We start from the raw sequence: 18680 nt of genomic DNA on the forward strand, positions 1-18680 counted from the left end.
ATGAGTTGATTGGGAATAAAGGGTATGAGCCAAGAACAGGAAATAATTGGAGGTAATTAGAACATGGGCTAGGAGAAAATACAGAGAAAAAGTGGAGAAATACAGGGGTTCAAGAAGGAACAAATTAAATTGGAGCTGGTGAAAGCTGCTCTGACATAGGCAGCATATTTATAATAGCATATACATATGCAGTCCTCAAGGAGCCCTGGTGGTGCAATAGTTAAGCACTCAGCTGCTAACCAAAATGTTGGCAGTTTGAACCCACCAGCTGCTCCATGGAAGAAAGATGTGGTAGTCTACTTCTTGAAAGCTTTGGAAACCTTATGGGGCAGTTCAGAATTGACTCCATGGAAACAGGTTTTTTTTTTTTTTTTTTTCCTCACTCTATGCCAGGTACAATGCTAAGCACAACAAACTATATTGCTTCATTACTTTTTTGATATAAATTATGAAGCAGAAAATATTTTACACGTGCAGCTACTGAGAAATATTTACTGTGGAGCTTACTTTCTAGAGAAGGAGACAGATAAATGAAAAACAAGTAAACAGATAATTCTACCTTGTGATAAATGTCAGAAAGGAAATAGAGTGCAGTGATAGAGAAACACGTGGGAGTGAGGACTAGGGAGTGTTACTTTAGTTAGGGAAGGCCCCTCTGAGATACGACATTATAAGCTGAGACCTAAAGGAAAGGGAGAAGCCAGTCAGGGTAAGAGCTGTGGGCAGACTGCGCAGTTACTGCAGGCCCTAAAGCAAGGTCTCCTAGGAATGGAATGAACAACAGCTACAGTGGCTCAAGAGCTGTGAATAGCAGTAGAGAGGAAGAGTCGCATGAGCCATAGGTTGAAGAAGTAGGCATGGGCCAGTTAATTATGGGTCTTGTTGGTTGATGTAAAGAGTTTGCACATTATCCCACAGACACTGGTCAACCAACAAAGGATTTTAAGTAGAAGAGGGACATACTTTGCTTTGCATTTTTCACAAATTGTTATGGAGAATGGATTGGAGTAGGGCAAGACAGTTCAGTTAGTAACTTTCCCAGGTCACAGAGCTAGTATATTGCAGACCTAGTTCAAAGCCATATCTTCTCTAACCTCAGAGTCTATATCTTAATAACAGGTTTGACCAAATAATATTTACCTAAGGGGACATTTTAATCAAGGTTTTCAGAGAGCTGACTGGGAGTTCAGTCACCAGGTTAGGATTGAAGGCTGTATTAGTTAAGAATTCTTGCGTAAACAATCCAGCCTAGAATGATGACTCTGTTCAATCCAGTTCAGGTCCAGGATCCTCATATCTAGCAGCTCCCCATCCCTGTGGTTCACCACCACATCCACATTCCAGCCTGTGGGAAAGGGGGAAGAAGATGAGCATACCCTTTCCTTTAAGTACACACACACAGAAGTTGTACATTATCACTTGTACTCATACTCCTGTAGTCAGATTTTGCGACATGCCTTACCTAGCTAAAAAGAGTTTGGGAAATCTATGATAGTCATTTTACTTGGATCCACAATCAACAGTCATGGAAGCAGTAGTCAGGAAATCAAAAGATGCATTGCATTGGGTAAATCTGCTGCAAAGGACCTCTTTAAAGTGTTGAAGGGCAAAGATGTCACCTTTAAGACTAAGGTGCACCTGACCCAAGCCATGGTATTTTCAATCACATCATATTCATGTGAAAGCTGGACAATGAATAAGGAAGAGCAAAGAAGAACTGATGCCTTTGAATTGTGGTGTTGGCGAAGAATATTGAATATACTATGGACTACCAAAAAAATGAACAAATCTGTCTTAGAAGAAGTACAACCAGAATGCTCCTTAGAAGCAAGGATGGCAAGACTGCATCTTAAATACTTCAGACATGTTGTCAGGAGGGACCAGTCCCTGGAGAAGGACATCATGCTTGGCAAAGTACAGGGTCAGTGGAAAAGAGGAAGACCCTCAACGAGGTGGATTGACACAGTGGCTGCAACAATGAGCTCAAGCATAACAATGATTGCGAGGATGGCACAGGACTGGGCAGTGTTTTGTTCTGTTGTGCATAGGGTCACTGTGAGTCAGAACTGACTTGATGGCACCTAACAACAAAAACAACAACATGGTGGTCCTTATTGGTGGCTGCATATACAGCTAAAATTCCAATACTACATGAGTGGGAAAACTGACATTGGGATCAACTAGCAGTCTCAGCCAGAAGGCCTTTGCACAAAGACCAGTGTTTCTGAAGGAGTGCCCTGGAGCAGTTTCCCATTTGTGGCTGCAGGTCCCTGGAAAGGCTTTGAGTTACTTTAAGAGGTCACAAATCCTGCTGTGCAGCAGGCATCATCTGGAGGCTGCGGAAGACATCATGTTTGAGCATTTTCATTTTCCAGAGGTGACACTGTGGTAGTTAATAAAATAGGCATTCAATTTATAGTGTAATTAAATTCATAGTAATATTTTAATACACTTGCATTAAAAAATAATATAAATACAACTATTATTATGTGGGTGATCTATGAAAATTTTTATCCTTAGAAGAAATCCTCTATTTCTGAACTTAGAAATGGAAGGGATACTTCCAAACTCAATTTGTGAAGCCAGCATAAGCCTGATACCAAAACCAGGCAAAGACACCACACAAAAAAGAAAATTACAGACCAATATCTCTCATGAATATAGATGCAAAAATTCTCAACAAAATTCTAGCTGGTAGAATTCAGCATCATATAAAAAAAATACACTACGACCAAATGGGGTGTGAATAGGGTCACTATGAGTCAGAACTGACTCAACAGCACCTAACAACAACATGCAAAGATGGTTCAACATTAGAAAATCAATCAATGTAATCCACCACATAAATAAATAAAAGACTTACATGATCATCTCAATCGACACAGAAGGGGCATTTGACAAAGTCCAACACCCATTCCTGATAAAAACTCTCAATAACATAAGTATAGGAGGAAATTCCTCAACATAATAAATGGCATCTAAAAAAAAAAAATCTTTTTTCTTTATATAAAACCAAAAGCCAACTCATTCTTAATTGAGAGGGGCTGAAAACATTCTCCTTGAGAACAGGAACAAGACAAGGATGCCCTTTATCATCGTTCCTATTTAATGCTGTGCTGGAAGTCCTAGCTAGAGCAATAAGACAAGAAAAAGAAATAAAGGGCATCCAAATTGGTAAGGAAGAAGTAAAACTGTCCCTATTTGTGGATGATATGATACCATACATAGAAAACCCAAAAGACTCCACAAGAAAACTACCTGGAACTAATAGAAAGATTCAACAGAGTAGCAGGACACAAGATAAACATACAAAAATCAGTTATACCAATAAAGAGAACCACAAAAAGGAAATCAGGAAAACAACACCATTTATCACAGCACCTAAAAAAAAATAAAATACTTAGGAATAAAATCTAACCAGGGATGTAAAAGACCTATACAAAGAAAACTACAAAACACTACTGCAAGAAACCAAAAGAGACCTGCATAAATGGAAAAACATACCATGCTCATGGATAAGTAGACTTAACATTGTGAAAATACGAATTCTACCCAAAGGAATGAAGAAATACAATGTAATCCTGATCCAAATACCATCATCATTCTTTAAAGAGATGGAAAAACTAATCATTATCTTTATACGGAAAGAGAAGAAGCCCCAGATAGGTAAAACACTCTTGAAGAAGAATAAAGTAGGAGGACTCACAATACCTGACTTCAGAACCTACTGTACAGCTACAGTAGTCAAAACAGCTTGGTACTGCTACAACAGATGCATTGATCAATGGAACAGAATTGAGAACCCAGATATAAATCCATCCACCTATGGTCACCTGATCTTCGACAAAGGCCCAAACTCCATCAGATGGGGAAAAGACAGTCTTTTTAACAAATGGTGCTGGCAAAACTGTATATCCATTTGCAAAAAAAAAAAAGTAAAACAGGACCCATACCTCACACTATACACAAAAACTAGTGCAAAATGGACCAAAGACCTAAATATGAAACCAAAAGCTTATAAAGACCATAGGAGAAAAAAGAGGGTTAACGCTAGAGGCCCTACTACTGGGCATTAACAAGATACGAACCATAACTAACAATACACAAACACCAGAAGATAAACTAGATAACTGGGATCTTCTGAAAATTAAACACTTAATGCTCATCAAAAGACTGGAAAAAAGTTTTTGGCTATGACAAATCTAACAAAGGTCTAATCTCTAAAATCTACAGGAAAACAACACCTTTACAACAAAAAGGCAAATAATCCAATTAAAAAATGGGCAAAGGATATGAACAGACACTTCACCAAAGAAGATATTCAAGCAGCTAACAGATACATCAGGAAATTTGAGATCTGCTTCCCACTGCTCTGTTCCATCAGGGATTCTCTGTTGTGTTCCCTGTTAGGCCAGTCATCAGTGGTAGTTGGGCACCACCTAGTTCTTTGGGTCTCAGGCTGATGGAGTCTCTGGTTTATGTGACCCTTCCTGTCTTCTGGGCTCATATTTACCTTGTGTCTTTGGTGTTCTTCATTCTCCTTCGCTCAGGTGCGTTGAGACAAATTTATGCATCTTAGATAGCCGCTTGCTAGCGTTTAAGACCCCAGACACTTCTCACCAAAGTGGAATGCAGACAGTTTTCTTAATACATTTTGTTATGCCAATTGACCTAGATGTCCCTTGAAACCATGGCCCCCAGACCCTCCTCCCTGCTACTCTGGCCTTCGAAGCTTTTGGTTCTACTGAGGAAATTTCTTTGCTTTTGATTTAGTCCAGTTGTACTGACTATCCCTGTGTTATGTGTTCTCCTTCCCTTCACCTAAAAAAAAAAAATGTTTACTATCTAGTTAGTGAATATCCCTCTCCCTCCCTCCCACCCTCGTAACCATCAAAGAATATTTTCTTCTGTGTTTAAACTTTATCTGGAGTTCTTATAATAGTGGCCTCAAACAATATTTGTCCTTTTGCAATTTCAGTCAGCATAATGCCTTCCAGATTCCTCCATGTTACGAAATGTTAGAACAAAACTTTAACTCACACACACACACACACACACACACAAACACCAGATGTACTGGTCTGACAGAGACTGGAGAAACACTGAGAGTATGCCCTCCAGACACCTTTATAGCTCAATAATAAAGTCACTATTGAGGTTCACCCTTTAGCCAAAGATTAGACAGGCCCATAAAACAAAACAAGACTAAATGGGCACAACAGCCCAGGGGCAAGGACTAGAAGGCAGGGGTGGGGACAGGAAAGCTGGTGATGGGGAACCCAAGGTCACGAAGGGGAGAGTGTTGACATGTCATGGGATTGGCAACCAATATCACAAAATAATATGTGTATTGTTTAATGAGAAACTAGTTTGTTCTGTAACCCCTCATCTAAACTACAATTTTAAAAAAAAAAGTCCTCCTAGTCAAGAAAGCTTAGGCCCTTCTGGTGTAGGGAAAAGAAAATATACTTCAGCTTTAGGTAGAGCCAGGTTCAAATATTGCTATTAACATCAAGAAAGATAGTTAATCTTTCTGAACCCATTTTTCTCTACTCTTAAACGAGAAAAATGATCTCTATATCACAGGGTTTTGTAAGGATTAAATGCAGTTACAAATATAAAACATCTATCACTAAGACTGGCACATAAGCGTTACTTAATAAATATTGCTATCCTTCTCCTCAGCAAGGGCTAAAGGCTGAGAGAAATAGCCTAGTAGATCAAGGAGAGTGAAACGGGTTGAACTGAGAAGTCAGGTAATGGGGTCAAGTCAGACAAAGCTGAAGTCTCTGGCTATGTAGTGCGTGTGGAGCTTGGCCCACAGTACATGGTCTGTCTGTGCCCTGGTGCCTTCATGCAGGAATGAGAGATTTGGAATGGTGTAACTCACAAACAGGGCCTGCTAGTTAGAAGGATACAGTCCGGACATGATTAGTAATTCTTTTGATTACTGTATCAGTATCAGATTTAAGGAACCTTGTAACTGAGGATCCACCAGCCTCACCAGCACCACCCCGTTTCATCACAGGATGACAACATAAACAATACGGAAAGCTTTCCAACTCACATGGAGTACAATAGAAACTCTGTGGGTGAAAACTCATACTTTAGTAGATAGAGGGTAAATTTTTTCCCACAGAAAGAAATCAAGGACTGCATGGATATAAAAACAAATGTTGTTGTTGTGAGGTGCCGTCCAGTCGGTTCCAACTCATAGCAACGTTATGCACAACAGAACAAAACACTGCCTGGTCCTGAGCCATCCTTACAATCGTTGTTATCCTTGAGCTCATTGCTGCAGCCACTGTGTCAATCCACCTCGTTGAGGGTCTTCCTCTTTTCCACTGAACCTGTACTTTGCCAAGCATGATGTCCTTCTCCAGGGCCTGAACCCTCCTGACAATATGTCCAAAGCATGTAAAATGCGGTCTCGCCATCCTTGCCTCCAAGGAGCGTTCTGGCTGTACTTCTTCTAAGACAGATTTGTTCGTTCTTCTGGCAGTCCATGGTATATTCAATATTCTTCGCCAACACCACAATTCAAAGGCATCAATTCTTCTTTGCTCTTCCTTATTCATTGTCCAGCTTTCACATGCATATGATACAATTGAAAATACCATGGCTTTTTTTTTTTTTTAGGTCAGGTGCACCTTAGTCTTCAAGGTGATATCTTTGCTCTTCAACACTTTAAAGAGGTCCTTTGCAGCAGATTTACCCAATGCAATGCGCCTGTTCATTTCTTGACTGCTGCTTCCATAGCTGTTGATTGTGAATCGAAGTAAATGAAATCCTTGACAACTTCAATCTTTTCTCTGTTTATCAAGATGTTGCTCATTGGTCCAGTTGTGAGGATTTTTGTTGTCTGTATGCTGAGGTGCAATCCATACTGAAGGCTGTGGTCTTTGATCTTCATTAGTAAGTGCTTCAAGTCCTCTTCATTTTCAGCAAGCAAGGCTGTGTCATCTGCATAACAAAAAAATTTTTTTTTTCCCTCCAATCCTGATGCCCTGTTCTTCTTCATATGGTCCAGCTTCTCATATTATTTGTTCAGCATACAGATTGAATAGGTATGGTGAAAGAATACAACCCTGAGGCATACCTTTTCTGACTTTAAACCAATCAGTATCCCCTTGTTCTGTCCGAACAACTGCCTCTTGATCTTTGTAAAGGTTCGTCATGAGCAAAATTAAGTCTTCGGGAATTCCCATTCTTCGCAATGCTATCCATAATTTGTTATGATCCGCACAGTTGAATGCCTTTGCATAGTCAATAAAACAATAAACATCCTTCTGGTATTCTTTGCTTTCAGCCAGGATCCATCTGACATCAGCAATGATATCCCTGGTTCCACATCCTCTTCTGAAACCGGCTTGAATTTCTGGCAATTCCCTGTTGATATACTGCTGCAGCCGTTGTTGAATGATCTTCCACAAAATTTTGCTTGCATGTGACATTAATGATATTGTTCTCTAATTTCCACATTTGGTTGGATCACTTTTCTTGGGGATAGGCATAAATATGGATCTCTTCCAGTCAGTTGGCCAGGAAGCTCTCTTCCACATGTCTTGGCATAGACAAGTGAGCACCTCCAGTGCTGCATCCGTTTGTTGAAACATCTCAATTGATATTCCATCAATTCCTGGAGCCTTGTTATTCACCAATGCCTTCAGAGCAGCTTGGACTTCTTCCTTCAGTACTGTTGTTTCCTGATCATATGCCACCTCTTGAAATGGTTGAATATCGACTAATTCTTTTTGGTATAATGACTCTGTGTATTCATTCCATCTTCTTTTGATGCTTCCTGCATCATTTAATATTTTCCTCATAGAATCCTTCACTATTGCAACTCGAGGCTTGAATTTTTTCTTCGGTTCTTTAAGCTTGTGAAACGCCAAGCAGGTTCTTCCCTTTTGGTTTTCCATCTCTAGCTCTTTGCACATGTCATTTAAAAACTTTGTCTTCTTGAGTGGCCCTTTGAAATCTTCTGTTTGGTTCATTTACTTCATCAATTCTTCCTTTTGCTTTAGCTGCTTGACATTCAAGAGCAAGTTTCAGAGTCTCCTCTGACATCCATCTTGGTCTTTTCTTTCTTTCCTGTCTTTTCAATGACCTCTTGCTTTCTTCATGGATGATGTCCTTGATGTCATTCCACAACTCATCTGGTCTTCGGTCACTAGTGCTCAATGCATCAAATCTATTCTTCAGATGGTCTCTAAATTCAGGTGGGATATACTCAAGGTCATATTTTGGCTCTTGTGCACTTGCTCTGATTTTCTTCAGTTTCAGCTTGAACTTGCATATGAGCAATCAATGGTCTGTTCCACAGTTGGCCCTTGGCCTTGCTCTGACTGATGATATTGAGCTTTTCCATTGTCTTTTTCCACAGAGGTAGTCAATTTGATTTCTGTGTGTTCCATCTGGCAAGGTCCATGAGTATAGTCATCATTTATGTTGGTGAAAGAAGGTATTTGCAATGAAGAAGTCGTTGGTCTTGCAAAATTCTATTCTGCATTGTTTCTATCACCAAGGCCATATTTTCCAACTACTGATCCTTCTTCTTTGTTTCCAACTTTTGCATTCCAATCACCAGGAATTATCAATGCATCTTGATTGCAAGTTTGATCAATTTCAGACTGCACCAGCTGATAAAAATCTTCTATTTCTTCATCTTTGGCCCTAGTGGTTGGTGTGTAAATTTGAATAACAGTCATATTAACTGGTCTTCCTTGTAGGCGTATGGATATTATCTTATCATTGACAGCATTGTACTTCAGGATAGATCTTGAAACGTTCTTTTTGACAATGAATGCAACACCATTCCTCTTCGAGTTGTCATTCCCAGCATAGTAGACTATATGATTGTCTGATTCAAAATGGCCAATACCAGTCCATTTCAGCTCACTAATGCCTAGGATATCAATGATTCTGCATTCTATTTCATTTTTGACAAGTTCCAATTTTCCTAGATTCATACTTTGTACATTCCAGGTTCCAGTTATTAATGGGTGTTTGCAGCTGTTTCTTCTCATTTTGAGTCATGCCACATCAGCAAATGAAAGTCCCGAAGGCTTTACTCCATCTATCTCATTAAGGCTGACTCTACTTTGAGGAGGCAGCTCTTCCCCAGTCATCTTTTGAGTGCCTTCCAACCTGGGGGGCTCATCTTCCAGCACTATACCAGACAATGTTCTGCTGCTATTCATAAGGTTTTCACTGGCTAATGCTTTTCAGAAGTAGACTGCCGGGTCCTTCTTCCTAGTTTGTCTTAGTCTGGAAGCTCAGCTGAAACCAGTCCTCCATGGGAGACTCTGCTAGTATCTGAATACCGGTGCCATAGCTTCCAGCATCACAGCAACACACAAGCCCCCGCAGTATGACAAACTGACAGACACACGGGGGATAAAAACAAATAAGTCAGTGAAATTTTGTTTTAAAAAGTCATAACAACAATATCTGGCATTTGCATGGTACTTTCAATTTCAAGTGATTTTCCCTTTATTCGATGAATTCTTGTGATAGCCCACAGAGTAGGCAATGTAGATATCATTATGCCTTTTCTGTAGGCGAGGAAACGGAGACTCTGACTGAGTAACTGTCTTGGCCAAGGTCACACAGTTGGGACACGGCCAAGCTGGGGCCACAATCCAAATCACCTAAAGCTCAGGCTGTGCCATGTTGCCCAGAGAATGTCTGAGTTTGGACACCACATGGTCAGGAATTGGCAGCTCTAGTTTATCCTTAGAAGTCTATATTTGACCCATGAGTGTAAAAAAAAAAAAAAAAAAGCTCCAACAGGACACATTAGCCTACATGGTGGTGTTTGAATGTGTGATGGTTAAGATTGTGTGTCAACTTGGCTGGGCCATGATTCTCAGTGTTTATACATAATCACCCCCATAACGGGATCTGTTGTGATTTGCCAATCAGTTGAAAGGGAGTTTCCTTGGGGGTGTGGTCTGCATTTGAATATAAGTAGACATTTTGGCTTTTGCCTGCTCTGGATCCTGCAGCTGCTTCCTGTTCATCTGACCTCCAGTTCTTGTGACTTGAGCTAGCAGCTTATCTGCTGATCTTGGGATCAGCTGATCTTCACAGCCTGTGAGCAAGAGTTCTGCTCTCTGACCTGCCGATCTTGGGTTCACTAGCCCTTGCAGTTACTTGAATCAGGAGAAGCGTCTATCCTGATCCACAGACTTGGGACGTTCCAGCGTCTACAATCTTGTTAGTCATTTCCTTGATATAAATCCCTCTCTATATATATTTATATACTTTACTGGTTTTGCTTCTCTAGAGAACCCAGCCTAAGACAGAATGCTTCTGTAGAAATAGAGGTTTCGTGGTAATTGGTAACTTAAGAGAAAAGACTACATGTGGCTACATGTAGTAATGATGTTATTAGGTCTGTTATTTCACCTGAAACTAATCTACTGAGTGACACTCTCTCTGGACTCACTGCATATTGGCTGTGGAATGATAGGTCTCTGGCTCCACATGTATCTTTTAAAAAGCCTACGGTTTTCTCCTGGTCTTTCTTTTACTAGCTTTGCTCCCTTCAAAATGGTGTACCACAAGTAGCTTTAAGTAGTGAAGATCAGGCAGAGTTTTCTCTGGCTAGTCTGTGCTATGAAGATATGATTTAGTTGAAAGCATACTATAAGCTTAAATTCATATTGTATAATTGACCGTTGACAATAGCAAGCATCCCCATATTTGCAAATACCATTCTAGGATATTGTTTCTCACATAAAATTCCATAAATTATAACTAAAATATTTAAGTGGCTCCCTCAAATCCTTAACGGCTTTATAAATAGGTACTAAAGTCTTTCAACATGTTAATTAGAACACATTTCTCCTGAATCGTATTTCTATTAATAATAATGTGTTTCTTGAGAATATCCTCATACCAAAGGTCAATGCCTTCTCAGCTTTTACTCAAGTTTTGTCTTTTTGGTTATAAACAATTCTGGCACAAGCAAGAACACTTCTCAAATACTGTAGTTTTAGGAATCACTCTAATACCTGAAAAGAACATAGAATAAGCTATCACTCTACAGGTCAGAGTCTCCATAAAATCCAGCATTCTGCTCTCTTCTGAAACATCATTTTCTGAGTAAGAACAATCAGTTTTACATATCTTCAGTTCCCTTATCTGCTCTATTGGGTGGCCTTCTTTTCAGGGCCACTTTTCACTGAGAGACTTTGCAAGAGTCACCATGTAACTTCAAATACAGAATAAAAAATCATGGTGGGGTGTAGTGCTTGACTGATGGCTAAGTTAATTTACTGGCCTGCCCATTTCCTTCTGCATGCCAGTCTTTCAGGGAGTAGGGTCCAAATCTTTGGTTGGCTACATGCTTTTGACCTTTAGGGCTCCCTGGGAATACTGAATTCATTGATAACAAAGTTCTACTGAACTTATACATTTTCTTTTGCTTTTAATATTTCAGTGTTTAATACATACTTGCTTTAATAATTTTGTGTTAATATTTTGATATTAACTTTCTTCATATAGGAATATATATTTTCTGTGTATTAACCAAAAGGCTAGATACACTTGCTTATTTGAGACATTTAGTGATTTAGCACCACCTGCCAGAGTGCTAAAGCCCTGGTGGCACAATGGTTAAGCACTTGGCTGCTAACCAAAAGGTTGGTGGTTTGAACCTACCACCTACTCCATGGGAGAAAGATGTGGCAGTCTGCTTCTGTAAAAATTATAGCCTTGGAAACCCTATGGCGCAATTCTTCTCGGTCCTTTATGGCCACTATGATGGATTAGAGTTTTGGTAGCACAGCGCCAAGGAACCCTGGTGGTATAGTGGTTAAGTGCTCAGCTGCTAACCAAAAGTTTGGTGGTTGGAACTCACCAGCTGCTCTGCGGGAGAAAAATGTGGCAGTTTGCTACCATAAAGACTGTAGCCTTGGACACCCTATGGGGCAGTTCTACCCTATCCTATAGGGTTGCTATGAGTGGGAATCGACTTGATGGCAACAGGTTTAGTTTTTTTTTTAAGGTTTTTAGCAGAGTGCCTGGCAAACAGAATAGACACAAGATAAATGTTAATGAATGACTGACTTTCACAATATTTTAGAGATAATGAGAGAGGGTCTGATATATTCTTGAGTCATATATGCCAAATCCTAAACCCAAATTCTTAATTCTGAATTGCCAAGAAAACCCCTATTTGAACTGTCAGCAGGCCTTGAAGAAGTAATTGTTAGTGGCCTCTACGCTATGACTAAGTCAATGTCAACACTGTTAACCAAATGGTTTTAGAACTTCTGGTTTATAAAGTCAAATGAACATAATGGACACCATAATTCTCTACATTGAATGAGTGTATTAGTTGGGCTTTTGTTGTTGTTACTACTGTAAGTGATAGAAACCCAACAATCTAGCTTAAGCAAAAAAATATTTTTAAATGGGGAACCTAGTAGTTCTCATAGCTTGGAAAGCTATCAGGAGAGCTCTCAAAATTGGTGAAAGAGCTGTGGGAAGGAGGGGCCTCAGGGACTGTGTCTCCTGGGTGTTCTCTATTAGTGTCTCTCATCTCAGTGTCTCTGCCTATTTTGATCCTTTGTTTTTACTGTAGACAGGATCTTTCCACATATAGAGGAGTTGAAGATTGGCATCCCCAACAAAATGAGAACATCTTTTTCTCTCATATACAATCTCAGGGAAGGGCTCTAATTGGTTCTGTTTGGGTCATGTACCCATTCCTTGAATCAAAAACTGTTCACAACAGCAGGACAAGATATTGTGATTGGCCAGGCCTGAGTCATGTCATGTACCAGCATCTTTGGCTAGTGAAGCAGGGTCTATTTCCAAAACAGTCTTGGAAAACTTTGCAAGGCAGAAAAATACTGTTACCATAGTCATTATACTGAGCTATCTAAAAAGGTCATTCTACTAATAACGTGAAAAGACTGGGTATTCTGTGATTTAATATGTGTGACTGTTACCAAGCACTATACTAAACAGGAACAAATATATTCAAGGGTAGAAAAACTCTCCTCCTACATGTGTAATTTGTCCAAAATATCAGTGGAAAAAAGTATGTCACTCAAAACTCAAAACTTGTTAACTGCACCATTAGCAATTTAGTCTTTTGTCTAATAGTATTGAATCTAAAAGGGTCTAGTCTGCGAAGTAAGGTCTTCTATAGCCTGAGTCTATGAATCCCCTGTTAGAAACAAAATACCTCTGAAACAATAGTAACCAAAGCTAATACTGGTCATTAATACATTATTGGACAGTAAACCATTAATTTCAAAAGAGATAGCTGAATTGTAAGGACCAAAGCATTTGAGACAAGATTAATACGTGGGGGAGAAGGAGAATGACAAGTTCTTCTAAATTAGAATTTTCCAGAGATTCAGGGGCCAGTGCTAGTGACCAAATCTGACAAGGTGTGTAGATGTGATAAAATGTCAATGATAGGAATTGGGAATAATTCCATTAGGAATGTCAATGATAGGAATGATAGGATTAGGAATTTTGCCAGGGCTGGGTCTAAGGAGATTCTATCAAGGCACAGCATTATGGTTAGCCAGGCCAAAGGCACGTACCCAATCTTGCGGGCCTGTGAGTAAGTTTCCTACAATACCTCAGGCTTGCCTGGGCTCCAGATGTGTGTCTCCATTAACAATTTTGGAGGTCTCAGCATCCTGCCCTGATCCTTGGCTTTGATGATCAAATGACTGAATGGCCTGCTCCTTCCAGCTAGAAATCTTACCAGTATGACCTCCTGGCCGTCACCACTCCTATTTATAATGCTCACCAGTCAGTTTCCTGCTGAACCAAGGCTGTCTACCCCTTAGGCCTACCTGTCTCATATGATATGACAATCCAGTATTACAAACGGCGGTGAAAACTGAATCTTTTGATTATAGTATTCTTATCTTACCAGTCTTCTACCTCTCCAGCCCCATACCTCATTCCTACCCTACCAGGGACTTATCCCCCCATGTCAAACCAGACTCTACTGTAATGAAAACCCTACCGCTGGCCTTCTTCCTAGGTCCAGTCCTTAAGCCTTCACCTATCCTGGTTGGTCTGCCTGAATCCTTGACCTACCCTGCCTTTCTCAAGCTTATCAAGAGCCTTGCTCTGCTGCTCTTGCTTTGGCTTTGACCTTTACCCTCCTTGGATGGTTCTTAGAACCAAAACTTAGAAACCATCAACTTGCACTACTGGGGTAATATTAAGATTCCACCAAAAAGTATGACAAACATTTGGAAATGCACATCCATTCATCACTAAACAGCCAATATCGCATACCCACTACACAAAAACCTGACACCAAAGGAAAACTATTTCTGTTAAATAGACTGCCAAATGAACAAGTGTTGTGAAAATCACATCAATTATATGTGACTTTTCAATTTATAAAAATAAACCCATTGACATGGAGTTGATTCTGATTCATAGTTACCTAATAGGACAGAGTAGGACTGCCCCATAGAGCTTCCAAGGAGCAGCTGGTGGATTCGAACTTCTGACCTTTTGGTTAGCAGCCAAACGTTTAACCGCTACTCCACCACGGCTCCTCTCAATTCATAAGCTTCATAATATCAGATCATCATATTGGCAAAGTGGTGCTTGTAAGGTTGGTAAAATGAAATTTGGAAATTGCTTTATTATTGAATGTTACAATGATTTTTGCCAACATGGGATTTTTTGCATGTGTGTGAATTCAAATGAAGTTTCTGGCCACCATTGTTTATAGCCAAAATATGTTATATCTCCATGTAACAAACTCCAAAGAAAACAATGAAATATTTAAATAATTGAAGCATTGTGGATTCACTGAATACTGTATTTTACCTTTATGTTCAATTTTTTTCTTATCGCCCACAGACGTTGAAAAAAAAAAAAAAAGCCTGATCAAGTTAAAAGATGAGAAAGGCTAAATTGAAGGAAATAAAGGAACCATAAATCAGGAAAACTTTGGAGCTGCTAGAAAGACACTTTAATTTTGTAGACAAAAGACTGCATTAAGGAGGAATAATGCAATAATCAAAGGTGAACGGATCTCTATTGTCTGGCGTTTTTCTATGTGGGAATTTTCCCACCCCTGACAGCTGTAAAAGGGGGGAGGGCGCCAAATGTGGCTGTGCCTTTATTCTCTCACCCTCTTTCTCCCCCGTCCCTCCTCCTCTCGTCAATAAATGTCTGCAATCATATTCTTGAGCTCCTGTGCGATTTCAAGGTTCACCTCTTCCATACAGCTCAAATACTAATTATCCCAACTGTAATTAGTAAGATAATTAAATACTGGCTCACTCATCACTCTACCTTGTGTTGGGTCATGATTCTCCCAGAAGACCTTGAGCAGTTCCTCAAAGCTGATGTGTTCTGGCTGGTACACAACTCGGACTACTTCTGCATGACCAGTTTTTCCTTGAAAGAAATGGAACATACAACCAAAATGTACTGAAAACAATTTATTACAAGTTATTTGTTTCAAAAACCAACAGGCACAAGCTGAAATTCTTCCCTCTGGAGGAAGAGGGTAGGAGGTTAATTGTACTTTAACAGTTTCATCCTAAGTCTCTGTCGGTGATATTTTAACTTCTTTTTGTATAAAAGCATACAGTTATTCTCTAGCAAGTTTCCTGAGCAAGATTAGTGTCTTCATTGTGTTCCGTTTTTTTTTTTTTAAGTTCATAAGGAAACAAACTGGGGTTTTTATTTTTCTAATCTCGTTCTCAAGAACCTATAGAGCCAATATGACACTGTGCTTAAGAAGGTTTGAAAACTCTGAATGGGGAATGAGCCAGTTTATTTTTACCATCATCTTATGCTATATGTAGTAAACTCTGCTGCACTACAGAGGGAGACAGTGCCAGATAGGAAACCTATAAAAAACAGGCTTCTAACTTGTTCCCATCAGATGAATTAGTTAACAGAGGAACATATTTGCTGTGTTGTTAACACTGAGGCCAGGGGCAAGTTGAAATACCCAGTGTTTTCTCAGCCTAATTCACCTCTGTCGTAAACAACTACTGGAACAAATACATCTTTGCTGCACGCACTGTTAGCAGGGGAGGGCCAATTCTTGAAGGTAGTTTTGGGTTCAGGAAACCAGGGGTTTGCAGTACCACTTCTACCTATAGAATACATGCTCTTTCTTATTTTACAGTTTTAGAACATGGTAAATAATAAGCCCCTACATATTAACCTCACCTCTATATTATTATTTTTTTTTATTAACTTAGTTTGCAACAGTTTTTTTCCCCCCATATGTTATCTCACTTTATTCTCACAACCATCTGATGGTATAGGCAGAAAAGGTAGAAATCCCCATTTTACAGTTGGGAAAACTGAGATACAAATAAGTTAGATTTGCCGAAGTTCACACAGCTAGTGAATTACTGGGCCATTAACTAAAGAAATACCTTCTGATTTCTTGTCCAGAGTTCCTTCCAATACATCAAAGGAAAAAGAGCAAGGTAAACATTCAGAAACATGGATCCAGAAAAGGGAAGAAATCTACTCATTATATTTAACCTTCCTTTTAATTTTTAAATTTCTTTCTGATTATAGAAACAATTTTGCAAACAGTGCGAAGCTTAGAAAGTGTAAAAAATAAAAACGAATATAAAAATCATCTATAATACTACCATATAAGATAATTACTATCAATATTTTTTGTGTCTCTCTTTCTAGATGTATATCAGATACATAACATGCCACCCCACATGGAAACTGTTTTATGTAATCATTGCATCTTGCCCCATTTACCAGTATACTGTATTTCCCCACGTCATTGAAATTTTTAGAAAACATCATTTATAATGACTTCATCACACTCCATTAGGTGGTTGTACTATTACCTATTCAATCATTTCCTATCACTGGGCATTTAGACTGAATTCTATTTTTAACTACAAATATCTTGTATATCATTTTCTATACTTCTTAGGCTGCCTCAAGCCATATTTAAATAAGTGGAATTTTTAAACCAATGTTTATAAATATTTTTGAGTTTCTTGATACCTAGTGACAAACAGTTTTTCAATTTTCTCTCCCGTCAGCAGCATCTTTGAGGGCTACTCTATCACTATTAAAGTAATTTTAATCCTTAGCAATTTATAGCTGCAAAACAGTATACTACTGTTATATACTGAATGAATTAAATTATTACTGAGATAAAAAATTATGTTTATTAGTAAGTTTACTTTATTATTTGGTCTAATTTTTGCTCCTGTCCTTTTTATATTGGGTTATTAATGTTTTATTACTAACTGGTATAGTAATCATGTGACTGTAAAACCACTTTTGAACTACTTTAAAAGTCTTATTACCTTGTATTTTGAAATGTTTAAATACACACTTCAACTACATAAACATTAAAACCCTATGACTATCAAAAATGGTAACAGTATGTCATATGACAGATATATTTGGTAAGAAAAGCTTTGAAACCATAATAGAAATAAAGGCAAAAGATATAAACAAGGCATAGGAAGAAAGAAATGTAAATCAAGACATAAAAAGTACTCAACATCATTGGGGATCAAAGAAATGCATATTAAAACATTAACATGCCATCTCTTTATAATTACATTTTGTAAAAATGCTTAAAAGTGAACCTGGAGCAGTTGAGGATTCAATAAAACTGGTGCACTTATATGGCTGGTAGCAGTTTAAATTCCTACAATCTTTTTGAAACCTACTGGCATATGTAGCAAGAACCACAAAGATGTTCATTCATCTTAGTTAAGTGGTTCAGGAAATCTATCCCAAAGATATAGCCTTAAATAATGGGAAAAAAATATATATATACCCAAAAATTCATTAATCATTATTATAACTGTACAGCACTCTAAGAAAGCCAAAAGTAAAACAAAAAAGAAACAAGTTATGGTATAACCACATGATGAAATATAATCATTACAATACAATGTCAATGTCCCACCCATAGCAAAAGCCATTACTATTTACCTTACACTGACAATTTGGCAGGCGCTTTATGTGCGTGCATGATGTCATTTAATGCTCACAACAATTTTGCAAGAAAGATCTGGTCCCTATTTTACAGGTAAAGAAACACAAGTTTTCTCACACAAAGTTACCCCAGCTAGTAAGTGGCAAAGTTCAGTCAAGATTTAAATTGGAGGGGAAGCTTGGGCTTGTTCTATAACTCCATGCTAGGCTCCTGAATGTACAAGGCCAAAGTCACCTCATGACTGCAAATGTCACACAGGCAGTAGCCCAGATTAAGAAATCAAGGCTGTCAAGAATATTGTACAGGATTGGCTCTTCTTTTCTGGCAGCAACAGTTGATCAGGAAAGATTTCCACCCACCAGCAAACACTTTCTGACATAATCTGAATACTGACATTATTTGTGGAAGTGTTTAAAGAAGCCTGGTTGTTTCAAAGAAACTACTACCATTAAAATTCGAGATCCATCTGCATTGATAAACAGTGCTGAGATACCCTCGCCAAACTCACATTTTAGTTTCTTTACTTTATTTCTCCAAAGTAAAAGAACCTGTGTAAAAATACACAGTGCAAATAATCAAAAAGATTAAGGGACTAGGAACCACCTACAGAAATGGCCACACTTTACAGAAATGAACCAATGTGCTAGGCTAATTCGATTTCAGTGACCAATCTGTAAACACTTTCTTGTGCTTCCAGAGATAAAAGGCTATATCTTAAAAATAC

At 38.7% G+C, this 18680-nt stretch overlaps 1 protein-coding gene across 18 annotated transcripts in view; it reads right to left on the reverse strand.

Moving 5' to 3' along the window:
- Positions 1–18680, reverse strand: part of MSRA (methionine sulfoxide reductase A) — an 813898-nt gene that overhangs the window by 247508 nt on the left and 547710 nt on the right. For 17 of the 18 annotated variants that reach the window (XM_064272627.1, XM_064272626.1, XM_064272634.1 and 14 more), the window contains one exon: positions 15301–15405. The exons of the other annotated variant lie outside the window; for it this stretch is intronic. In XM_064272627.1, coding sequence (XP_064128697.1) covers positions 15301–15405 — 105 coding nt within the window. The remainder of the gene's footprint in view (positions 1–15300; positions 15406–18680) is intronic. 18 annotated transcript variants of the gene reach the window in all.

Source organism: Loxodonta africana, chromosome 19, assembly GCF_030014295.1.
Source record: "Loxodonta africana isolate mLoxAfr1 chromosome 19, mLoxAfr1.hap2, whole genome shotgun sequence".
NCBI lineage: Eukaryota > Metazoa > Chordata > Mammalia > Proboscidea > Elephantidae > Loxodonta > Loxodonta africana.